General features: G+C 44.1%; 1 protein-coding gene across 4 annotated transcripts in view; it reads left to right on the forward strand.

The window, feature by feature from the left end:
* The window catches only part of LOC139244536 (coiled-coil domain-containing protein 158-like), a 319231-nt gene that overhangs the window by 91192 nt on the left and 201700 nt on the right, over positions 1 to 26339 (forward strand). For 3 of the 4 annotated variants that reach the window (XM_070871035.1, XM_070871039.1, XM_070871038.1), the window contains one exon: positions 20894 to 21004. The exons of the other annotated variant lie outside the window; for it this stretch is intronic. In XM_070871035.1, the coding sequence (XP_070727136.1) occupies positions 20894 to 21004 (111 nt within the window). The remainder of the gene's footprint in view (positions 1 to 20893; positions 21005 to 26339) is intronic. 4 annotated transcript variants of the gene reach the window in all.

Genomic DNA, 26339 nt, shown 5'->3' on the forward strand with positions numbered 1-26339 from the left:
TGAGTAAGGATGTGTGGGAGTAGGGTAAGAAAGGCAGAATGATGGAGATGTGATGAGAGGCACAGCGAGATGAGGTTGAGTGTGGCTTTCTACTAATGTTTCGTGATCTACTGAGATTATTGAAAAGTTTGCACCACTGCACCCAGGTCCTCCTGATGACATCCCTGCTTGTGACCTCCTCTGCAATGTGCAACCAGGTTGCATTGGTCTCCTGGGGAGGTCTCTTCCACCCATCGAAAGGGAAGAAAACCTCCCTGCGTGCTGTGACTCCCTCTATAAGCATATGGAGGGAGTTATGGGGGAACTTGGGTGCAGCTCTGCACATTTGTGCAGTTATTGTCAGTGTTTGCAGCAGTTCAGTGCTGTAGAACACTGACAGCACAAATGTTAAAAGAAAGTTAGCCATGGTCCCTTTAAGGAAACAGGCTGATCATGCGATATGAATGATGTCACCAGACCCGCTTTGTCTAATTGGACCGGGAAATGCGCTGCGTGTGCTTAGCAAGCCTAATCAACAGAAATTCATTTTCCAAAGCGGGATGGAGCCAGCAGCAGGATCAGGGCCTGCCCCAGACCCACCGAGATAAGGAAATTCTCGGCCTCAGTTCTGATGAAAGCTTATCTGTTTCTCTTTCCATAGATGCTGCCTGGCCTGCTGAGTGTTTCCAGCATTTTCTGTTTTTACACCAAATTATATGATCTTTCACCTCCCTACATCCCCAGTGTTTTGAAAGACTCATTACACCATCTCGTATGCTAACTCATTTCCCAGGACCTCCAAATTGTGGAACTCCTTACCCACCCTCAGTCTTTCCTTCCTCCTCCAATCTTCAGAATTATATAATCCCAGTTTAGTGTAACCAAATCACTTTTTCCTAATTGACTTCATCTTTTCAGTTAACCATGGCAATTTGTTTACTATGGACCTTTTACCAGAATGCTTTCTCATTTATAAAAAAAAATTGCAATGATTGCCAGGACCTTAAACTACATTGCTGAAAGCTACTTGCAATTCAAAACAAATTCCAAATCGGCGCTTAAAAGTTTAGTGAACCTCGCTTGCTGGCACCACGTGCTGTAAAATCACAGGCCACTGTTCAGTTTTCCAATGTACACTGCTGAGAGGTCGGATTTGTTGCCAGTGGTGCAAACCCCAAAAGGTGTATAAAATGAGGAATGTTACATTCCCTAGCATTAACATCCCTTACAAAGAAAACTTTTCATACACAGAATTGCAGTGTTATAACTGGCCTTGACGATTTCGACAAAAATAAAATAACAGTATCTTTAGCCTATGTCAGCATCACTTGGTTTATTTCTTGACAAATTGTTAAATATATTATACACACACTTTGTGAATGTTCCAGCAATATTTAATTCTTCCTTGTTTATTGAACCTCTGTTTATTTTTATAAAATCATCAAATTAGGGAAATCACAGAGTACTATTCCTTTAAGAATCAATATTCTTACAGTAACGTGTGCCAGATGAACTTGCCCTTCCCCACACCAGCCACACTTTATGCAAGGTCTCATTCTGAATTGTCTTTGTCTTTGGCACCAGTCCTATTATTCCACACAAGAGAGAAAAACAGTCTTCAAACTTGATATTTGCTTGGTTCTTTCAGTTTCAGTAATTTGATTAATTTGGGCAAGTACATTTAAATAAATTCTTGCAAGTGTTCAGTTTAGTATGTGCTACTGATTCTCTATTCCAAAGAACAATGTTTAGATTCTTAAGTCAAGATGTATGTCGTAAATGTGACATCTACTGACCATTGTGATTACATCAAAGTTGCTGATAACATTTTGCATCAACACTAGTCAATAATGGCACCCACAAATGTTGCCTACGTTGCTTCTGTTTGTTGCATAGTGTATTTAAGTACTAAGCTTGCTTCAAGACTCCAAGTGGACTTGTTGGGAAAGGCAGAAATGGTGGAAAGTGATCCTGGAATAAATAATGGTATTGGGGGTTCTCTAGACTTTCCCCTGCCTCTTCTCGCTTGGGCAAAGTCTTCTGTATTGGAGTAGCCCTAACAGAGTCCAACAAAATGGAACAATCCAACTTTGATCTCAGGAGTACAGTCATCAGTGGTTGTCAGATGAGGATCCCCTCCTCAAAATCTTTTTCAAAGGCAACTTTGGCTCAGCAACTGCCCACCATGTCAGTCTTCAGTTGTGGCCCTGATTTTTGAGAAGGAATGATGGTAATGGAGATGGGGGAAATAGCCTTTAATAATGAGTTGTTTAACATTCCTCCATACTAACAGGCCCTGAATGATGCTTGTCTATTTACCTTGACATCTGACCCAGCTGAGACATTGAGTATTTATTCTCTTTTGGATATACCCGTGTTTTATGAATTAATAGTGTCATGTATTTAACTGTCATTGTAACCCATATATAACCTGACTCGTTGTACACTGAGAACATTGACCACTGGGGGGTGAACTTGTGGGAGACACTCCTAACCTGATCTTTCAGGTATAAAAGGGGAAGCTCCACCCACCTTCATCACTTCAGTGCTGGAATAAAAGTTGCTGGTCACAGAGTGACCTTCTCTCAAGCATGGGCCTCCTGTGCATTTGTACTTTATAGTCAGGATATATCATTGGCAATGAGAAACTAGGATTTAAACCACGCGAGCATGGCCACTAGCAGCACAGACGAGAGGTACTGTGTTGGTGATGATTGGGACGACTTTATTGAGAGACTACAGCAAAGCTTCGTCACTAAGGAATGGCTGGGACAGGATTCGGCCAAAAAAGGCAGGGCTCATCTCCTGACGGTTTGTGGGTCCAGGATATACTCCCTGATGAAGGACCTTCTAGCACCAGAGAAGCCGGCGGACAAGACTTTTGAAGAGCTCAGTAAGTTGATCTGGGAATACTTTAAACCGCGAGCAGCATGCACATGGCGAGACACCGGTTTTATACGCACCGGTGGCGAGAAGGGCAAAGCGTTCCAGATTTTGTGGCAGACCTCCGGCGACTGGCGAGCCTATGTAAGTTCCCAGATGCATGCAGAGCGGAGATGCTGCGAGACTATTTTATTGAGGGCATCGGGCACGCTGGGATTTTCAGGAAACTGATTGAGACCAAAGACTTGACCCTGGAAACAGCGGCTTTGATGGCCCAGACATTTATCTCGGGAGGAAGAGACCAGAATGATGTTTGACAAAAATCTTGGTTTAAAGGCAGCAAATGGACAGGGAGTCAACATTGTTAACACGGACCACAGTTCTCCAGGCAGACAGTGGCAATCGGACATGCCCGAGCATGTAGTCGAATCCAAAGGGGGAATTCAACAGAGACAATGGCTAGCTGAACGGCGATTCACGCCATCGCAAGGGACAATGCGGCCAGTAATGGGGCCATCAACACCTCTTAATGGGGTGCTTAAAAACAGTCACACAGACAGTCAGAGACGATCGACTGGTAATGGGTCTTTTGTTTCCAACAACAGCTCATGTTGGAAGTGTGGAGGCAAACACACAGCCAGAGCTTGCAGGTATCAGCAATACACCTGCAGAAATTGCAACGTTAGCGGTCACTTGGCGCGTATGTGCAGGAAGCCTGCAGCCAGGTTGATGTACGAGGAGGACGGGGATGATGTAAGCCCTACAGGGCCAAATGGACACTGGGGGAAATCGCTGGAAGCTGAAGTTCAGCGAGTTCATGTGGAGCACATATACAGTTCATACACCAGGATGCCACCGATAATGATGAAAGTGCTCCTCAATGGCATCCCAGTATCAATGGAGCTAGACACGGGGGCCAGCCAGTCCCTGATGAGTATCAAACAGTTCAACAAGTTGTGGGCGTCCAAGGCCAGGAGGCCAAAATTATTGTTGATTGATGCACAGCTACGGACGTATACAAAGGAGATCATTCTGGTGCTAGGCAGCGCCACGGTAGTCGTGACCCACAAAGATTTGGAGAACAGGCTGCCACTCTGGATTGTCCCGGGGGACGGTCCCGCACTGCTGGGGAGGAGTTGGCTTGCTGTCATGAACTGGAAATGGGGCGATGTCAATACAATTTCTTCTGTGGAGCGAGTATCATGCTCACAGGTCTTGGACAAATTTGACTCACTATTTCAGCCCTGCATTGGCATTTTCATGGGGACCAAGGTAGTGATTCACATAAACCCGGATGCCAGGCCAGTACACCACAAGGCCAGAGCGGTGCCATACGTGATGCGGGAAAAGATAGAAGGCAAATTGGATCGCCTGCTGAGGGAAGGTATCATCTCGCCAGTCGAATTCAGTGACTGGGTGAGTCCGATTGTGCCGGTGCTCAAGGCGGATGGGTTGGTCAGGATATGTGGTGATTACAAGGCCACCATCAATTGGGTGTCACTCCAAGACCAGTACCCGCTACCGAGAGCGGAGGACTTCCTCGCGACGCTATCCGGTGGCAAACTTTTTTCAAAATTGGACCTAACCTCCGCTTACATGACCCAGGAGCTGGCGAGTGAGTCGAAGAAGCTGACACCAAGGGGTTGTTTGAGTACAACAGATGTCTGTTTGTGATTCGCTCGGCCGCAGCGATCTTTCAACACAATATAGAAAGCCTCCTCAACGCGATTCCAAGGTTTTTCAAGACGACATTCTCATCACGGGTTGTGATACTGAAGAACACATCACCAACCTGGAGGAGGTGCTACGCAGACTGGAGCGGGTAGGTCTGCGACTGAAACAGGCGAAATGCGTCTTCCTAGCTCCAGAGGTAGAATTCTTGGGGATGAGGGTAGCAGCAGACGGGATCAGACCTACTGCATCCAAGACGGAAGCGATCCAGAGAGCACCCAGACCCCGTAACACGACGGAGCTGCGTTCGTTCCTGGGACTCCTGAACTATTTTGGTAACTTTCTTCCCAAATTGAGCACGCTGTTAGAGCCGCTACACATGCTCCTAAACAAAGGTCGTGAATGGGTCTGGGGGGACAGCCAGGAAACGGCTTTTGAGAGAGCACGAAATTTGTTATGCTCCAACAATCTGTTAATGCTATATGACCCATGTAAGAAACTTGTTTTACCGTGCGACACGTCGTCCTATGGGGTCGGGTGTGTGTTGCAGCATGTTAATGCCGAGGGTCAGTTACAGCCGGTAGCTTATGCCTCCAGAAGTCTGTCCCAGGCAGAATGAGGCTACGGGATGGTAGAAAAGGAAGCGCTTGCGTGTGCGTATATGCTGTTTTAAAAAAAAAAATGCACCAGTACCTGTTCAGCAGGAAATTTGAGCTGGAGACAGATCACAAACCCCTAACGTCCCTTTTGGCCGACAACAAGGCCATAAATGCAAATGCATCGACCCGCATACAGAGGTGGGCACTCATGTTAGCCGTCTATGACTATACAATTCGACACAGACCGGGCACTGAAAACTGCGCCGATGCACTCAGCAGGCTCCCACTAGCCACCACTGAGGGGACAACCGAGCATGCTGCTGAGATGATCATGGCTGTGGAAGTTTTCGAAAGCGAAGGCTCACCCGTGACTGCCCGTCAGATCAAAGTCTGGACAAATAGAGACCCGCTACTGTCTTTAGTCAAGAAATGTGTCCTTAATGGGGACTGGGCAGCCACATATGGGGCATGCCCTGAGGAATTCAAACCATTTCACAGGCGCAAGGATGAACTCTCGATTCAAGCCGATTGCCTACGATGGGGAAACCGAATAGTCATGCCCAGATGGGCAGAGAGATGTTCATCAGATAACTCCATAATGAGCACCCGGCATTGTCATGATGAAGGCAATTGCCAGGTCACACGTTTGGTGGCCAGGGATAGATGCAGACCTGGAACTTTGTGTTCACAGGTGCAGCACGTGCGCCCAGCTGGGCAATGAGCCCAGGGAAGCCCCCCTTAGCCCCTGGTCCTGGCCCGCCAAACCATGGTCACGCATCCATAAGAAAAATGTTTTTGGTTGTAGTAGACGCCTACTCCAAATGTATCTATCGGGTGTGACATTCTCAATTCAAGCACATCCTCGGCCACGGTAGAAAGTCTACGGGCAATGTTCGCCGCCCATGGTCTACCTGACGTCTTGGTCAGTGACAATGGCCCATGCTTTACAAGCATTGAATTCCAGGACTTCATGGCAGGAAATGGTATCAACCATGTCAGAACGGCAGCGTTCAAGCTGGCCTCAAATGGCCAAGCAGAACAAGCAGTGCAGATAATCAAACAGGGGATGCTCAGAATCCAAGGGGGTTCCCTACAAAGCCGCTTATCACGCCTCCTGTTGGCCAATAGATCCTGACCACACTTGCTCACAGGGGTCCCACCCGCAGAGCTACTAATGAAAAGGACGCTCAAAACCAGGTTATCTCTTATACACCCCACCATGAAAGAAATTGTTGAGAGCAGGCGCCAGTCACAATGTAACTATCACGACGGGAATGCGAGGGCGCGATGTATTGATGTCAATGACCCTGTCTTTGTTCTCAACTACGCTGCAGGGCCTAAATGGCTCGCAGGGACTGTGATTGCCAAAGAGGGGAATAGGATTCTGGTAGTTAAACTTACCAGCGGACAAATCTGCTGCAAACACGTGGATCAAACAAAGGGGAGTTTCAGCAACCCCATAGAAGAAGCAGAGGAAGAACACGCTGTAGAGTTCACTCCTCCATAGGTGGCCGAACACTAAAACCAAGTGGAGGAGAGCCCAGTCACTGTGGGCAGTCCGGACAGGCCTGAGGCACCGCAAACAGCAGACACTCAGGCCAGCACCCAACAACCGGAGCCCCAACTCAGGTGCTCTACAAGGGAGCGTAAACCACCAGAGAGACTTAACCTGTGATCCCAATAAGACTTTTGGGGGGGAGGTGATGTCATGTATTTAACTGTCATTGTAACCCATGTATAAACTGACTTGTTGTACACTGTGAGAACATTGACCACTCGGGGGTAAACTTGTGGGTGACACTCCTAACCTGATCTTTCAGGCATAAAAGGGGAAGCTCCACACATCTTCATCACTTCAGTGCTGGAATAAAAGTTGCTGGTCACAGTGTGACCTTCTCTCAAGCATGGGCCTCATGTGCATTTGTACTGTATAGTAAGGACATATCAAATAGGATAAACTATACTTTAGATAGCCATTGGGTTAAGGCAAATACGAATCAAATATAAATGAGTAGTGGAGGAATATTATGCCCACACTGCAGTCAGACTTGATGTTACTCTGCTAACATTGTGAAATCTGCCAATAGTAAGGGACTAGGTATCTTGTGCTGGAAGGCTATTTAGAGCTTTCCCTTTCAACGTCTCCATTCTAAATTCCACAAAAATAGTGTAAGAGGCTTTAATCTCCATTTTCCTCGGCGATAATAAAAAATAGTTAGTATAGGTAGACCTTTTGTATCTTTTGCCTGCTGCAGACTCGATTGTGATATTCCAAGTATGGCAATCCAAGGCTCCTGGACAGTCTGCCTTGCCCACGCAGGCAATATAATGAGGTCCTACTCATTCACAAAATATTCAATCCTATCCCCAGTAGCAGGCCTTACAATATTGAGGCATCCAGTGACAAACCAAGTTACCAGTGGGGTATGGCAGTGTGAGTACCAGCTGGAAAATCCGTCTTGGTTGGTTAGTGCTGTTGCCCTTGTGTAGGGAGTTTGAACCTCGTAAGTATTGAAGGATTCTTTGTTTTGTTTAGATTGAAAATAGATGTTGAGTTGCACAACCAGCCAGTTGAGCTGTCCTTGGGATTACATTTAATGAAACCTTACAGTATCTCCAACTTCCCATAAGAGAAATTCTCCTGTCAAGAGTTTGGAAGATTCATCTGACTGTTATTAGGGAGACCTGAAATTTGTAAGCATGCATGTCTGTGGAGCAAGATACCCTGAGCTGCATCACCACCACCACCAGTGAGGTCATCAATTGTGGATTGTTGCAGTAGCTTAGCAGTCTGTGCAATAGCGACATAGCAAATCAGCTATCCGTGACAATGGCATGAGGTTAGTTAACTTCATCATTAATTTGAGCCACTTGATGGTAAATAAATGTAACTCTTTTTTTTTGAGAGTGACAGGGGCACATAAAGTTTTCGCCCAGGAATCCAAATTTTAAAAATATTTCTTATTTTCCATATCCTTTTGAGGAAACCCTCAGAGTTCAGGGGATAGATTTCAGGGGACAGTCAACCTGTTACTATAGAAGTTTTAGCTTCAGAGGTAAAGATTGAATGGTTGTTTTTCAGACTGAAGGAAAGTGTGCCGTGGTGTCCTATAGGGGTCAGTGCTGGGACCAATGCTCTTTTTGATATATATTAATGACCTGGACTTGGGCTTACATGGCATAATGCCAAAGTTTGTAGATCACACAAAACTCAGAAATGTAGCAAATAGAATAGTAACAGACTACAGGAGGATATAGACAGATTGGTGAAATGGGCAGATACATGGCAGATGAAATGTAATGTAGAGAAGTGTGAAGTGATTCATTTTGGTAACCAGGATGAAGAGAGGCAATATAAACTAAAAGTTACAATTATAAAGGAGGTGCAGGAACAGAGCGACCTGCGGGTGTACATAAGCCAGTCTTTGAAGATGGCAGGGCAAGTTGAGAAGGCTGTTAAAAGGCATATAGGATCTTGGCTTTATAAATAGAAGCAGAGTACAAAAGCAGTGAAGTTATGCTAAACCTTTCTAAAACTATGGCTAGGCCCCCTGGAGTATTGTGGCCAATTAGGAAGAATCTCTAGACCTTTGAGATGGTGCAGAGGAGATTTACTAGAATGGTACCAGACGTGAAATATTTCAGTTACGTGGCGACACGAGAGAAACTGGGGTTGTTCTTCTTGGAGCAGAGACAGTTAGGAGGAGATGTTATAGAGGTGTTCAAAATCATGAAGGGTTTTGATAGGGTAAATAAGGAGAAACTATTTCCAGTGGTAGAAGGGTCGGTAACCAGAGGACACAGATTTAACGTAATTGGCAAAAGTACTAGAGATGACTTGAGGAAAAAAGATTTTACGCAGTGAGTTGTTATGGTCTGGAATGCACTGCCTGAAAGAAAAGTCTGCGGCAGGAGCAGGACTTCCACGCTGTGGGCTAAAATTCCTGGCCCCAGAAGGTTACCGCCCCCAAGATGGGAGCCTGTGCGGGGAGGCAGAGGGAAGTTGAGGGGAGACGGGGGCGGGGAATGGAGGGGAGAGTGGTGGAGGTAGGGGGCGGAGAAACCCAGGACGAGGGACAGGAGGGGCCACATTGCAGCGGAGGTCTGGGGGGGTGGGGGCAAAGTGTGTTGGAGGGGCGGGCCTGGGGGCTCTCTGCCTCGGTGCGGGGAGTGTTCAGAATGGGGTGGACGGGTTGACTGCGCAGATGGCGGTTGGTGGATGTGGTGTGGTTGGCGTCGCGGGGGCGTGGCTCCGGAGTGGCCGGGTCTGGGGGCTCGACATCCGGGGGTGTTCGGCATTTGGGAAGGATTCTGACGGGACGGGGCGAGTTGAATGCGGGGGAGTATTCCCGGTGTTGGGTGGGTCCGGGGGCGGGGGAACGCTCTTGGGATGGGGGGGGTGGGCTGTTTGGGGCTGGGATTGGGAGAGACTTCTTCACTCGGGGTTGTTGGCCTATGGGTTCCCTGCTGCAGAGAGTTGTTGCTGCCAGTTCATTGAATGTGTTCAGGAGGGAGTTGGATGTGGTCCTTGCGGCTGGGGGGGTCGGGGGGTGTGGGGGGGAGGTGCTGGGGTGGGTGATCAGCCATGATCTTGGCTGTCGGTGCAGGCTTGAAGGGCCGAATGGCCTACTCCTGCACCTATTTTCTATGTTTCTATGTTTCTAAGTAATGCAAGCAGATTCAAGAATAACTTTCAAAAGGCAATTGGATAAATACTTGAAGGGGAAAAATTTGCAGGGCTATGTGGAAAGAGCAGGGGAGTCGGACTAATTGGATAGCTCTTTCAAAGAGCTCGCACATGCAGGATGGGCCAAATGGCTGTATCTATGATTCTATGAATGTTCTTCTGACTTGGGCTAAAGAGATGTCCTTGGAAAATTGCAGGATTTACTCTAGTTACTTTATCATTCCCAAAAAGATTGGAGATCTGTGAATTGCATTTGATATAAGGATCTTAATTAATTTTTCCCTCAAGGAGAAGTTCAAAATAGTAATGTTACCTCCGATCATTTAGGGAGTAAACTGCTTGGCATCTATCAATCTTAGAAACATAGAAAATAGGTGCAGGAGTAGGCCATTCAGCCCTTCGAGCCTGCACTGCCATTCAATGAGTTCATGGCTAAACATGCAACTTCAGTACCCCATTCCTGCTTTCTCGCCATACCCCTTGATCCCCCTACTAGTAAGGACTACATCTAACTCCTTTTTGAATATATTTAGTGAATTGGCCTCAACAGCTTCCTGTGGTAGAGAATTCCACAGGTTCACAATTCTCTGAGTGAAGAAGTTTCTCCTCATCTCTGTCCTAAATGGCTTACCCCTTATCCTTAGACTGTGACCCCCTGGTTCTGGACTTCCCCAACATTGGGAACATTCTTCCTGCATCTAACGTGTCTAAACCCATCTTAAAGGTGTATGATGCATATTTTGATACCAAGATAAGCTTGCTTCATCAAAAGTACAGAACTTAAGGCTATAAACAAACTGATCAGTGTAATATTCTCCTAATCAGCTTGCTGTCTTTTTCCGATGTGCTTGTTGGCTTTGGCAGCTTCACATCTATAGCTGCTTCGAAACTGAGTCACCTGCACTCTTTTTTTTTCAAAACTCTCAGACTATATTCAAGGAGAAATCGGAATTTCTCCTTAATGAAGAAAACTATGACCTAGAATCAGCAATGGATCTGCCCTTCATAGCTGCTTGGTTCCAGACAGGCCTGCTCAAAGTCTTCATATGATTGTTGTATACCGTGAAGTAGAAAGCAAGATTCAAGTGTAACACTGCTAGTTTTGTTGTGCCAGATACAAAATGATTCACAAGGGAATTGTTGCTAAACCTTTTGCGGTAGGCTCCAAAGCGTGCACAGTTGCTCCAGGAAGTATAAGTAAGCAAGTAGGCAACTGCCACTTTAATCTCGTGAGCTTGGGGGAGGGGGAGGGGGAAAGTGTGACAACACACAACATGTTTAGCTCTGGTGATTGATAATTTCCTGATTGACTGGGAACCACATCTTTAAGATGCTTGCACCCAGGTGTATGAATGCAACCACATGCCACTTTAAACAAAAGCAGTTTCAAATTATATGTTTAAATGTTATTTATTCAGGGGATTAATAGACAATTGGTGAATCTCTAGTCTGACAGTGCTATCAACATATGATACAGAATTAATCCCAGTATGACTTGCTCTTGCTTTACTGTGCTTTAAGCACAGTGATCAGAAACTCACCATTCCCTGTTTTTCCAGGCTACTGGGTCTGAGTGCTAATTTACCATAACACATCTTTAAAGGCAGGAGCTTCTCTTTAAGGCGAAATGCTGAATACTCATAGCTCCCTGTGGAATGGTCCTTTTGTTTAATGTGGCTCTTGAGAGGAACATTTTATTGAGACGATGTTTCTTTTCTCGTGGCAATTAGTCAGCCTCCAGAAAAAACTTCACTCTAAAATCTCCTCCTGTGCTTTGGGCTTCCAGTGTCCCTGACTACTATGTGTGCAGGAAGTGCATCCAGCTGCAGCTCCTGTTAGACCGCATTGCGGCACTGGAGCTGCGCATGGATTCATTCTGGAGTATCCGTGATGCTGAGGATGTCGTGAATAGCAAGTTTAGTGAGTTGGTCACACCGCAGGTAAAGGTTACAAAGGCAGATAGGGAATGGGTGACCATCAGGCAGAGCAGGAATAGGAAGGTAGTGCAGGGGTCCCCTACGGTCATCTCCCTCCAAAACAGATATACCACTTTGGATACTGATGGGGGAGATAGCTCATCAGGGAAAGGTAGCAGCAGCCAAGTTCATGGCACCATGGCTGGCTCTGCTGCACAGGAGGGCAGGAAAAAGAGTGGGAGAGCTATTGTGGTAGGTGATTCTTTTGGAAGGGGAATAGATAGGCGTTTCTGCAGCCGCAATCGAGACTTCAGGATGGTACGTTGACTCCCTGGTGCAAGGGTCAAGGATGTCTCGGAACGGCTGCAGAGCATTCTGGAGGGGGAGGGTGACAGCCAGTTGTCGTGGTGTATGTAGGTACCAACGATATAGGTAAAAAAAAATGGGATGAGGTCCTACAAGTTGAATTTAGGGAGCTAGGAATTAAATTAAAAAGAAGGACCTCAAAGGTAGTAATCTCAGGATAGCTATGAGTGCCACATGCTAGCCAGAGTAGAAATAGCAGGATTGTTAATATGAATACATGGCTTGAGGAATGGTGCAAGAGGGAAGGATTTAAATTCCTGGGACATTGGAACTGGTTCTGGAGGAGGTGGGACCAGTACAAACCGGACGGTCTGCACCTGGGTAGGACTGGAAACGATGTTCGAGGGGGAGTTTTGCTAGTGCTGTTTGGGAGGGGTTAAACTAATATGGCAGGGGGATGGGAATCTATGTAGGGAGACAGAGGGAAGTAAAATGGGGGCAGAAGCAAAAGGTAGAAAAGAGATGAGGAAAAATGGAGGGCAGAGAAATTGAAGGCAAAAATGAAAAAGGGCCACAGTACAGCATAATTCTAAAAGGACAGAGAGTGTTAAAAAAAACAAGCCTGAAGGCTCCATGTCTCAATGCGAGGAGCATTCGTAATAAGGTGGATGAATTAATTGCACAGATAGCTGTTAACAGATATGATGTAATTGGGATTACGCAGACATGGCTCCAGGGTGACCAAGGCTGGGAACTCAACATCCAGGGGTATTCAATATTCAGGAAGGATAGACAGAAAGGAAAAAGAGGTGGGGTAGCGTTGCTGGTTAAAGAGGAAATAAACGCAATAGTAAGGAAGGACATTAGCTTGGATGATTTGGAATCTGTATGGGTAGAGCTGCGGAACACCAAAGGGCAGAAAACGCTAATGGGACTTGTGTACAGACCACCAAACAGTAGCAGTGAGGTTGGGGATGGCATCAAACAAGAAATTAGGGATGCGTGCAATAAAGGTACAGCAGTTATCATGGGTGACTTTAATCTACATATAGATTGGGCTAACCAAACTGGTAACAATACGGTGGAGAAGGATTTCCTGGAGTGTATTAGGGATGGTTTTCTAGACCAATATGTCGAGGAACCAACTAGAGAGCTGGCCATCCTAGATGGGTGTTGTGTAATGAAAGAGGATTAATTATTTTGCTGTGCGAGGCCTCTTGGGGAAGTGACCATAATATGGTAGAATTCTTTGTTAAGATGGGGAGTGACACAGTTAACTGAGAGACTAGGGTCCTGAACTGAAAGAAAGGTAACTTCGATGGAATGAGACGTGGATTGGCTAGGATAGACTGGCGAATGATACTTAAAGGGTTGACGGTAGATAGGCAATGGCAGACATTTAAAAATCACATGGATGAACTTCAACAATTGTATATCCCTGTCTGGCATAAAAATAAAACTGGGAAGGTGGCTCAACTGTGGCTAACAAGGGAAATTAGGGATCGTGTTAAATCCAAGGAAGAGGCATATAAATTGGCCAGAAAAAGCAAACCTGAGGACTGGGAGAAATTTAGAATTCAGCAGAGGAGGACAAAGTGTCCAATTAGGAGGGGGAAAATAGAGTATGAGCGTAAGCTTGCAGGGAACATAAAAACTGACTGCAAAAGCTTCTATAGATATGTGAAGAGAAAAAGATTAGTGAAGACAAATGTAGGTCCCTTCCAGTCAGAATCAGGTGAATTTATAATGGGGAACAAAGTAATGGTAGACCAAGTGAACAAATACTTTGGTTCTGTCTTCACTAAGGAAGACACAAATAACCTTCCGGAAATGCTAGGGGACCAAGGGTCTAGCGAGAAGGAGGATCTGAAGGAAATCCTTATTAGTCAGGAAATTGTGTTAGGAAAATTGATGGGATTGAAGGCTGATAAATCCCCAGGGCCTGATAGTCTGCATCGCAGAGTACTTAAGGAAGTGCCCCTAGAAATAGTGGATGCATTGGTGGTCATTTTCCAACATTCTATAGACTCTGGATCAGTTCCTATGGATTGGAGAGTAGTTAATGTAACCCCCCTTTTTAAAAAAAAAAAAAGAATGGAGAGAGAAAACAGGGAAAAGGAGAGAGAGAGAAAACAGTTAGCCTGACATCGGTCGTGGGGAAAATGTTGGAATGAATTATTAAAGATTGTAATAGCAGTGCATTTGGAAAGCAGTGACAGGATCGGTCCAAGTCAGCATGGATTTATGAAAGGGAAGTCATGCTTGACATCTTCTGGAATTTTTTGAGGATGTAACTAGTAGAGTGGACAAGGGAGAACCAGTGGATGTGGTGTACTTGGCTTTTGACAAGATCCCACACGAGATTAGTGTGCAAAGTTAAGGCACATGGTATTGGGGGTAATGTATTAACATGGATAGAAAACTGGTTGGCAAACAGGAAGCAAAGGGTAGGAATAAACGGGTCCTTTTCAGAATGGCAGACAGTGACTATTGGGGTAACGCAAGGTTCAGTGCTGGGCCCCCAGCTATTTACAATATACTTTAATGATTTGGATGAAGGAATTGAATGTAAAATCTCCAAGTTTGCAGATGACACTAAGCTCGGTGGCTGTGTGAACTATGAGGAGGATGCTAAGAGGCTGCAGGTTGACTTGGAGAGGTTAGGTGAGTTGGCAAATGCATGGCAGATGCAGTATAATGTAGATAAATGTGAGGTTATCCACTTTGGTGGCAAAAACAGGATGGCAGAATATTATCTAAATGGTGACAGATTAGGAAAAGGGGAGGTTCAACGAGACCTGGGTGTCATGGTACATCAGTCATTGAAAGTTGACATGCAGGTACAGCAGGCAGTAAAGAAAGTAAATGGCATGTTGGCCTTCATAGTGAGAGGATTTGTGTATAGGAGCGGGGAGGTCTTACTGCAATTGTACAGGGCCTTGGTGAGGCCATACCTTGAATATTGTGTACAGTTTTGGTCTCCTAATCTGAGGAAGAACATTCTTGCTATTGAGGGAGTGCAGCAAAAGTTCACCAAACTGATTCCCAGGATGGCAGGACACAGACATATGAAGAAAGCCTGGATCGATTCGGTTTTTATTCACTGGAATTCATAAGAATGAGAGGGGATCTCATAGAAACATATAAACTTCTGATAGGATTGGACAGGTTAAATGTAGGAAGAATGTGTCCAATGTTGAGGAAGTCCAGAACCAGGGGTCACAGTCTAAGGATAAGGGGTAAGCCATTTGGGACCGAGATGAGGAGAAACTTCTTCACTCAGAGAATTGTGAACCCGTGGAATTCTCTACCACAAAAAGTTGTTGAGGGCAGTTCATTGGATATATTCAAAAGGGAGTTAGATGTGGCCCTTACAACTAACAGGATCAAAGGATATGGAGAGAAAGCAGGAATGGGGTACTGAAGTTGCATGATCAGCCATGATGGTAGTGCAGGCTTGAAGGGCCGAATGGCCTACTCCTGTACCTATTTTCTATGTTTCTATCATAAAATGTCAAATTAATTAAAAATTTTTGAATCCTTGGTACCAATATCCCAGTTAATCTTTTGGATTATTTCTCCCAGGGCCATTACGTAGTTTGTTGGAGTTTAATGTTTCCAGCTTCACGTGAAGCAGGTCAAAACTTAAACTTTCCAGTTGTCCCATTACATTTACCTGCGGCATGAGCCTTGTTCTTTGCAAGCACATCTCTGATCTGCTTCAACTCTTGCTTTCATACTCATGTATGTTTCAAGTAAAGCTTTCTGCTTTGGTGATTTGCCCCGCACTATTGAGTTTGGCAATTAAATAGGGTATTCGTACTATTACATCTGAAATTTGTACCCTAAATTGTATTAATTGGTATCTGAAATTTTACCTGACATCTATCTTTCTCTCTGGATGGAAAGTAGCATTTTGTTTAGGACTGGAAAGTTTTTTGCTCCACCTGGAGCAAACAAGCATATATATGAAAATTGGCATTCGGTGAAGCCCATAATAGAAGCAATATTTGGCAGGATGGGTGATAGAATACATCTTTGCTCATGAGCTACCATGAACAGCTAGGGATCATTCTACTTGTGCCATGGTGTCACTGACTGTCGGCGGTGCAGTCCTTTGGGTGAGATGTTAAACCGAGGTCCCCTCTGCCCTCTCAAGTGGACGTAAAAGACCCTGTGGCACTATTTCGAAGAAGAGCAGGGGAGTTATCCCTGGTGTCCTGGCCAATATTTACCCCTTCTCTCTGTCTTTGTCTCTGTCTCTGTCTCTGTCTCTCTCTCTCTCTCTGTCTGTCTCTCTCTTGTGTATGCAATAACTCAATAGACTGGATACTGTAAACTCCGAACAGGTACAAACCTGGCTCTACTTTATTCGGGCCCAAAGTGATTACATTACAAGATGGCTGGCCTTTTATACCTGGGCCGCACACGTGTGCACAGTCCAATGACCTCCGACAGTGACGCAACCTGGTGGCTAGTAAACCCAAGCATACATACATGACAATATCCCCCTTCAAGATATTAGTAACAGTCTTTTTACAAATTGAGACAGGGTCCGCGGCTTTCTGCGCCTCACTTCAACTCCAGCTTTGGGCGAGCATTCTGAGTCTGTTATTACTGGGGGTTGGGTAACCGATCTGATGGGAGTGGCAATGACCACGTCAGGGATTGTAAGTCCAGATTAATTGACCATGTCAGTGATTGAAATCCAGGTTCATTGATGACAGCAGAGTCCTCTGATGACTGAGGGGTAGGTTGGTTGGTCACTGATTGTGTCTTCCTCAGACTGTGCCGGTTCATCCGTGTGCCGCAGCTTTATCTGATCGACATGTTTCCTACATGTCTGCCCATTCTTGAGCTTAACGAGAAACACTCTGTTACCCTCCTTGGCCGTAACAGTACTGGCGATCCATTTGGGACCTTGACCATAATTCAGTACATACACAGGATCATTGATAGCAATGTCGGGTCAGGGTGGACAAGAGAGAGCCTGGTCTTGAGACCTCTCCATCAATAGTTCAGCAGGGAAAACCCCGGTAAGTGTATGGGGTCTTGTCCTGTAACTAAGCAATATGCGTGACAAGCGAGTTTGCAGTGAACCTTGAGTTACACGTTTCATACTCTGCTTGTCCATTGGATGCGGGTTTGAATGGTGCTGACCTCACATATTTGATACCATTGAGCTTCATGAACTCTTGAAACTCCATACTGGTGAAGCAAGATTCGTTGTCGCTTACAATGATGTCATTTCAGAAGGCATTGCCCCTTTAAGAGACCGACAATGCTTTCTGAGATGACAGCCTGGTTTTCAGAGGCTGTTCTAGCTGCAAAGACGCTTTGGCCACCTGCCGAGACGAACGCCACCAGGACGGCATTGTACAATATGTTAAGCGCTGGGTTAATGTTAATTAGTCCCCAGGGCCAATTTTTCGGTCCTGCCAGTGCCACCATTTTCGGCGGCCGTTAACACCTGGCTACGATGGCACTGGCAGCTTTTGTGGCGGTCATGAATTTCTGGGCCACGAACTTTAATATGCTTCCTCTCAGCTTCCACATTCAAATGTCCCACCGTACAATCCCTCAATGCTTTAGTCTATTTAGTGCATTTTATTCTTTTTGTGTATATTTATTTCTTTATCAACAATCTGATAAGTTCAGTTTCTCTTCTGTTGATTCATTTCAAAAAGATGTTAGAGCTAACAGTTCAGCAGGATGGGAGGATCGCAGAGCCGATATGACTTCTGGTGCTAAAATGATCATGGTTTAGGGGTTCCCCTCTCCCTTCCCCAGTAAATGCTAATTCATTCCTTTTTATGTAGAGGCTGAACTGCATTTAAAGCACATCAAAGGTAGGGAATCTAAAATTTACATGTTCCAATATACACAATAAAATGTTATGATGCAATATAATATTGCACCATAACATTTGGCACTAACTGAGAGCCTGCACGGGCTTGGTGGGCCAAATGGCTGCTTTCCGTGCTGTAACTATTATATCTTTAGATGCTCTGATAATGGCTCCACGAGGCAATGTGTTGTACTTGAACTGTAGTGACCTTAGTCCTTTATTGATAACTGCAGAGTGAGGATCACACCTTTTATACTAGGCCTGGCACACCTGTACAGGTAACCTACAAGTCTCCCACTGAGGTGCCCCCTGGTGGCACACCTTGTAATAGTACAAGCAGTAACCATGTAGGATACATGACAGTAACCATTCTACGATTCTATGAATATTAATGTACTAATATATTTAGTATCATTCCACTGTTAATTTAAACTACTAAAGAGGATGCAATATGAATTCAAGTGTTTGTGCACTTCAAAACATTTTTGGGATATGTTACTCTAAGAACTCCAGTGCTTGACTGGGACTTAGTCCCAAGCACCCATCATCACTGCTGCTGCAAATGCAAGCTGCTGAGACATCCAACACAAAAGCCCAACACTAATTCTCCCACCAGTTTCCTCCTCTCCTATGGGGAGGCAGCTGTCTTTGCTCAGGAATTGCCCCACAATATCTTAGCTGAGATTAAACATTTATCAGAGTGGAACTCACTAGTCTGCATATAGTGCTGTATAAAACTTTCTAGCAATCCAGCAATTAAAAAGAATTGTGATTTTACATTTGCTGGTATGTTTTCATAGAAGCATGGATTGATACAGCACAGAAGGGTGTTTTTGGCCCATCGTGCCTGTGCCGGCTCGATGGTAGAGCTATTCAATTAGTCCCACTCCCCTGCTCATTCCTCATGGACCTGTAATTTTTTTTCCCAGCAAGTATTTATCCAATTCCCTTTGAAAAGTTACTATTGAATCTGCTTCACCACCCTTTCAGGCAGTCTAAATCGCAACAACTTGCTTTGTAAATAAATGTTTCCTAATGTCGCCTCTGATTCTTTTGCCAGTCACCGTAAATCCGTGTCCTCTGGTTACCAACCCTTTGTCACTGGAAACAGTTTCTCTTTATTTACTTTATTGAAACTGTTCATGATTTTGAACACCTCTATCAAATCTCTTAACCTTCTCTGCTCCAAGGAGAACAATCCCAGCTTCTCCAGTCTTTCCACATAATGAAGTCCCTCATTCCTGGTACTATTCTAGTAAATCTTTTCTATACCCTGTCTAGGACCTATCCATCCTTCCTAAAGTGTGGTGCCTAGAATTGAACACACTACTCCAGCTGGGGCCGAACCAGTGTTTTATAAAAGTTTAACATTACTTCCTTGCTTATGCACTCTGTGCCTCTATTAATAAAGCCAAGGATCCCATATGCATTTTTTTTTTTTAAAAGGAGCCTTCTCAACTTGTCCTGCCTCCTTCCAAGATTTGTGTACATATACCTCATTCTTCCTACCAAATTGTATCACTTCACACTTCGCTGCATTAAATTTCATCTGCTATTTCACCAGTCTGTCTAAGTCCTCCTGAAGTCTGTTACTATTCTCCTCATTGTTTAATATATTTCCGAGTTTCATGTCATCTGCAACCTTTGAAATGATGCCCTGTATACCCAAGTCCAGGTCATTATTATATATTAAAAGGGTATTGGTCTTCATACTGACCCTGGGAACATCACTGTATACTTCCCTCCAGTCTGAAAAACAAACATTCACCACTACTCTCTGCTTTTTGTCCCTTAGTTAATTTTGTATCCATACTGCCACTGTCCCTTTAATCCCATGAGCTTTAATTTTGCTAACAAGTCCATTATGTGGTACTTTGTCAAATATCTTTTGAAAGTCCATATAGACAACATCAACTGCACTATCGTCATCAACCCTCTCTGTTACTTCAAAGAACTCAAGCAAGTTAATCCAGCACAATTTGCCTTTAACAAATATGTGCAGACTTTCATTTATTTACCCATTCTTTTGCAAATTATATTTTCATTTTCAGTTTCTGTTTAATATTTGTGTGTATATATAGTGATAACATAATCAGAGAACTGCCTGTAAGGTGTTTCAGGCTTTGTCAATGGAGTTTAAAAGTGTCAGCATTTCAACGCAGTTCTTGTTACACTTGTAGGTGGTGTGGTTGGTTTAAACTCCTGGCAGGTGATGTTCATTGTGGTATCCCCTACTGATCGAGTATTTGTCCCAGAGAATCAGCACACACTACCATCACAGAAAAACCAAGTGCATGTGCAAGAATATCTAAGTTAAAGTCACAGGGCCTCAGTATCAAGATCTGATAAAACTCACCCAGCACCCCCTCTAACAATTTACAATAAAAATTATAGTCTGGGTGAATAGAGGCAAAGGAAGGATAAGGATTGGCTCCTGTACACTGGTGGATCAGGCAATGGTTTGTTTGACTGCCATGTGAGAGGAGAAATGGCAAGGTAATCAAGTATGAAAACCTCCCCTTCCCCGGCACTGACCACAAAATCTAGGCTTTGGCTCGCAACCTTTTACCCTACTCCCATGGTGCATATTGCTCAGGCTAGACTGACCTTCCTAATCCTCGTTCTCACTGCCTCCTCTTCCTAACGTTAAATCCAAGATTGACTAATGTATAGCCAGCAAGAACTCCTCCCTCCCCACCCACATTGAGAAGGAAAGCTTGTCCACTGCACTCCCCACTCCCTAACATGAAAATCCAAATCTGGTGGGGAGATGTCAGGGGAGATGAACTTGTACTTCAAATCAAATAGATATAAATGAGAAAAAAATACTTCCAAAGTTGTTCATAATTCTTATTTGGTCTTTTTTTTAAAAAAAAGTCAGCAATGTTGATATCCACTCAAAGAATCTTTTGATAATCTCCAAATATATTTTTGGGTGTAGCTTTTAAAACAAAAAGGTACCATGTGGTGAATCATAAGTCAACCACTAATCATTCTTTCATAGAATAGAGCAGCTGAATCATGAACAGAAACAAGAATTGTCAGCACTAACTGGAAAAGTAAATCGTTCTCGCAGCTTTGCCACAAGTTTCCAGAACCAAGTGGAGGCTATACAGTAAGTATAGACTTTGACCAAAAAGGCATAGAGGGATCTACAGAAAAAATCAATTAGTACATTGTATCTTTCTAATTGGTTTGTAGAATCCTCATACTTTATTGCCATTATTTAGGTGACTCTTTGAAGAATTCAAAAACCATACAACAAGACCCTTAGAGCTTGTTACTTGGATGTATTATCAAATATTGAACTTTGGATACATGTGTTAATAAGGATGTGTAATTTAGTGGAGTAGCCTTTCACGCAAGATGTCAAATGAGGTGGTACCTGTTGTTACAGAGCACTGTTCTGTAAATATTCAACAGTTACTGTGCACAGTTCTGGCTGCCGAATTGCAGGAAAGATGTTATTGCTTTTGAGACGTATTATTTAATATTTAAGCACAGAAACAAGCCGTTCAGCCCAACAGGTCCATGACGGTGTTTATGCTGCACACGGACTACCTCCCACCCTTCTTCTAACTCCATCAACATGTTCTTCTATTCCTTTTTCCCTCGTGTTTATCTAGCTTTCTCTTCAATGCATCTCTGCTAGTTGCCTCAATTACTCCTTTGTGGTAGTGAGTTCTGAATTCTAACCACTCTCTCGGTTTAAAAGAGTTCTCCTGAATTCCCTATTGAATTCATTTATGACTATCTTATATTTATGCCCTCGTCTGGTTTCCCGCACAAGTGGAAACATCCACTCTGGGGCCGAAATTCAGGGTCCGTATAAGGCTCGTTTCTGCCATTTTGCGGCGGCCATATAGCGGAATCGAGTGGCCGCCGCGTTGCAGTCTATTGGCCGCCCCAACGCAAATTCAGGTCGGGGATTTTTCAGCCTGTCCCCACTTCCGTCCTGCTGCTGCCGACTGCTGCAAGCGCGTCATCAAAATGCGCACCTCCGCTCTCCCGCACCTCCAGAATACTCCGACCCAAATTCAAGTTAAAAAATCCTTGGCCCGCGATGCGGTGCCCCCGACAGCTTTCTCTGTTGGTGCACCTTCTCCTGACTGTGTGCGGCCGGCAGCACTGCGGCCCTTCAAGGGGAGAGCGCACTGCCACGGCCACCATGATTTTATTTTTATCGGCCGACTAACTGATCGGCCTGCAAAATATTGCCCACGGGTTCGGCTGTGCCACAACAGGGCTGGCCCTGCCGAAACCTTCTCTGGTGGCCCAGTGGCCGAAGCTAAAAAATGCCCAATTCTCTCTCCTTTAACCGAGAGGAGAGAGCGTGGTGACGCATACGTGCTGTGACATCATCACCGCAGTGGCGGAGACTCGATCCCGTCCCAACTTCCGCTCCTCAGCATGACTTACGGCTGCACTTCCGCCCCCACTGACCGACTTCCGGTCTGACGTCCAAAAACGTACAAAATCTTGAAAATTGATCCAGAGTCCGCATCATCGCTCCCAGTGGTGAAACCAGGTAGGAAATCGTTGCTGTGCCAGCTTTCTGGCCTGCCTGAAATTCGGCCCCTCTATGTCTACCCTATCAAACCCTTTCCTAATCTTAGACCTATATCAGTTCACCCCTCGGTCATTTTTTTTTGAGAGAAAAGAGCCCCAGCCTGTTCAATTTTTCCTGACAGATATAACCTTTCAGTCTGGTATTGTCCTAGTAAACCTTTTTGCACCTTCTCCAGTGCCTCTATATCCTTTTAATAATATAGAATAAATAATGATAATGACTTCAGGGTATCAAGAATTTAGGTTTTGAGGAAAGATTTGAAAAGTTTGTATCCTTATTCTCTTTGAAGAAAAAGACGACTTTGTGGTGAACTACTATACATTTTTGAACTTTAAGGGATTTGATTCAGGTAAATTGGAACTTTTTAACCCAAAGGGGTAGCAAGACGCATATGGAAAATATTGTCTAAGAATGCCATTGATGCAAACAGTACTACTTGGTTGAAGAGATTATTGATGCAGTTCTAGAGAGGGAAAGGATTGGGGAAAATGTTGAAAAGTTAAGTAAGTGGTGTTGATCCAGGTTTATTCAGCCTTTTACTGTTAGTAAAACTTCTTGTGTCCAATAACTGAATGAGGAAGTTAGATTGCTTATCTTTAGCAGGATTTTCCTCATTCTTTGAATAATCCAGTACTGGATGAGCAGAAATGTTCTCCAATTAAATATTGGGAAGACCGAAGCCATTATCTTTGGTACCTGCCACAAACTGCGTTCCCTAACCACTGACTCCATCCCTCTCCCTAGCATCAGTCTGAGGGTGAACAAGATTGTTTGCAACCTAGGTTTCATATTTGACCCTGAAATGAGTTTCCAGCCACATCTATGACATAACTAAAACCACCTTTTTCCATCTCCATAACATTGCCCGCCTCCGCCCCTGCTTCAACTCTTCTACTGCTGAAACTCTCATTCTTTGTTACCTCTAAACTTGACTACTCCAACTCACTCCTGGCCGGCCTTCCACATTCCACACTACGTAAACTTGAAGTCATTCAAAACTCAGCATCCCGTGTACTAACCCGCATCAAGATCACCCATCACCCATGTGCTTTCTGTCCTACCTTGGCTCACAGTTAAACACTGCCTCGATTTCAAAATTCTCATCCTTGTTTACAAATCACTCCATAGACTTGCCCCTCCCTATCTCTGTAATCTTTTTCAGCCTCACAACCCCACAAGATGTCTGCGCTCCTCAAATTCTGGCCTCGTGAACATCCCTCATTATAACTGCTCAATCATCGGTGGACGTGCCATCAGTTGCCTAGGCCCGAAGTTCTGGAACTCCCTCCCTAAACCTCTCCGCCTCTCTACCTCTTTCCTCCCTTTAAGATGCTTCTTAAAACCTACCTCTTTAAACAAGCTTTTGATCATCTGCCTTAATTTCTTCTTCTTTGGCTCGGTGTCAAATTCATCTGTTTGTCTTGTAACACTGCTGTGAAGCACCCAAAGGCATTGTATAAATAAATAAAAGTTATTATTATAATATCCTCCAAACACCAGGCTTCTGTCTTCATTCAGCCTCTTGTGATGGATGTGTTACACAAGATAGGGTTTTTTATATTCTAATACTTTATTGCTCCACTTTAAGTGAAAAACACTTATTGAGTGAGTAGTCCAAGAGCTGACGATTACAGAGGGAATGAGTTGTGTGGCTTCCTTCGATACTGTATCAGAAGTAAAAGGTGTTAATGCTAAGAGGCTGTTGAATAAATTCTTGGCAGACAGGGTTATTAAAAGGTATCATAGGTAAAGTAGCGCAAAGTGTCCATGACCCTTTGGACAGGTCCGATGGGTGGAGCAGGAAAGGACATCAGACAGCTTGCCAGCCTTGGTCTTCCTGCCATCGTTTACACGTGGCAACCAATGCTTACTGCAAGCAGCGCTTTGTTCTGTATGGCCTATTTCTTTAAATGCCCCAGTCCCTTTTAAATTTCTGCGCGTGCATGGTACTTCAAATGTAAAAACTTGTGAGCGGCCTGCACAAGATGCTGCAGATTACTGCACACGTGCGCAGCTTAGGGGGAACATTGCGTGGCAGATGGTGAATGGGTGGCCTTCCTGGCTGGGGTGAAATGGAGGAAACAAGAGTTTGGACAGAAATGCAGCTGTTTGCCATTCAATTTTCTCATATTTGCTGCAAATTTGGGGTGAATAATAGAAGGCGCAGGCTTATATGTTAACAGTCACAATCGTGCCTCTTCTCCCAGAATAAACATGTTTTTCCAATATGTATTCCACAAACTTTTAAAAATCTTACCGACCCATTGACCAACTCCTGCCTTAATTTTCTGAGTTGCATCTCTGAACTTCATTCAAATCTTCCTCTGGTGCTGAGAACCGCAGCTGTAAAACACTACAAGTGACCTCTTTATCCAAATGAGTATATCAGAATCTATAAATTCAATATAAAATTCTCAAGTTTTTTTGTTTTCTTTTTCTCTCCTGCTTTTCCAAAGGCCCAAGATTTTGGCTCCTTGTCCGTGCCTTGGCTGTCCTCCAGTCCCCTTCCTTCTGTGTAAGTCTGCTTTGAATTTCTGAAATCCTCAACCCTTTACTTATTTTATTTGCTTAGCTCTGTCTTCAATTAATTTATAATTCCCATTTTATTTAATTAATTTCACTCGATACGGATCCTGTGCAAAGCTGCTTTTACTAATCTTTTTTTTCCATTTCTCATCATTTTATTTACTAGTTTTTATCCCAAACTCTACAAGGCTGGTTTTAACCCATGAAACTCATGTCTTTATTTCTTTCCATACTTTATTTAAATTCAACATTCTCTGGTAAAACTCCTTAGAATTCTTATTTTATGCAAGCTTCATGAATTAATTATTCTCAAACTACTGGACTGTCTCAAAATTGAATCCGCAAAGCACTGTTTAAAAAATCCCACAATATAGCGTAATAAAAACAAATTTTAGTTATTCAGTATCAAATCAGTGAGTCTAATACATCCTGTGCCACGTGTGATAACCCCCCCCCCTTTCTTGTTACGAAATAGCGTATCCTCCAACTCACCGTGAGCAACTTGTCTATCAACCCTGCTGCTTTCACAGACTATATACAGTCTGCCCCAACACAGACTCTATATCTGTTTAATCTTCTAAGGGAAAGTTCTGCATAAATACGCTCTGATTCATGAAAGGTAAATGGAGGCCCACAATATCTGTCTATCCCCACATCTTCCCTTCCCTCCACATTCAGCCCCAGCAGCACATCATAGACCACAGAGTAAATGGCAATTTCAGTATTTTCTTAATCATATAAACAGTATACTTATGCCAATATCACCTGTCTCTCACCATTTTGAAGACATGGTCCTCAGTTGAACTACTGGGCTGTTACAAGATTACAAGAAAATTACAAATGAGGAAGGCCATTTAGCCAGATGAACCGAACATCTTCCCATTGTAACTTTAAATGATTCCAGGGATTTTGCCAACGCAGCTCTATCTGGAAACTTATTCTGCATGTTGATCACTATTTCTGTGAAGAAACATTGCCTGAACCTGTGTTCCCTTAGTTGTATTCCACTGTTTGATTTGAAGTAATATGTTGGATTAACTTTCTATACCTTTTTAACAATCTTTTAAATCTCTGAGACGTCCTTTCCAAGCTGATAAGTTCATGTTTCTCCAGTCTTTCCTCCTAATTCAGACCCCTGACACTGGAGATCAGCCATGTACCTCTTCTCTGGATTTCCTGTAGAGCTTGTATTTGTCTCTTGTTTACATGAGAGGTTGTACTAGCAGAATAGATAAGGGGGGACCAGTGGATGTGGTGTACATGGATTTTCAGAAGGCATTCGATAAAGTGCCACACAAGCAGTTATTGAACAAAATTAAGGCTCATGGGATTGGGGGTAATATACTAGCATGGA

Source organism: Pristiophorus japonicus, chromosome 2 (assembly GCF_044704955.1).
Source record: "Pristiophorus japonicus isolate sPriJap1 chromosome 2, sPriJap1.hap1, whole genome shotgun sequence".
Taxonomy (NCBI): domain Eukaryota; kingdom Metazoa; phylum Chordata; class Chondrichthyes; family Pristiophoridae; genus Pristiophorus; species Pristiophorus japonicus.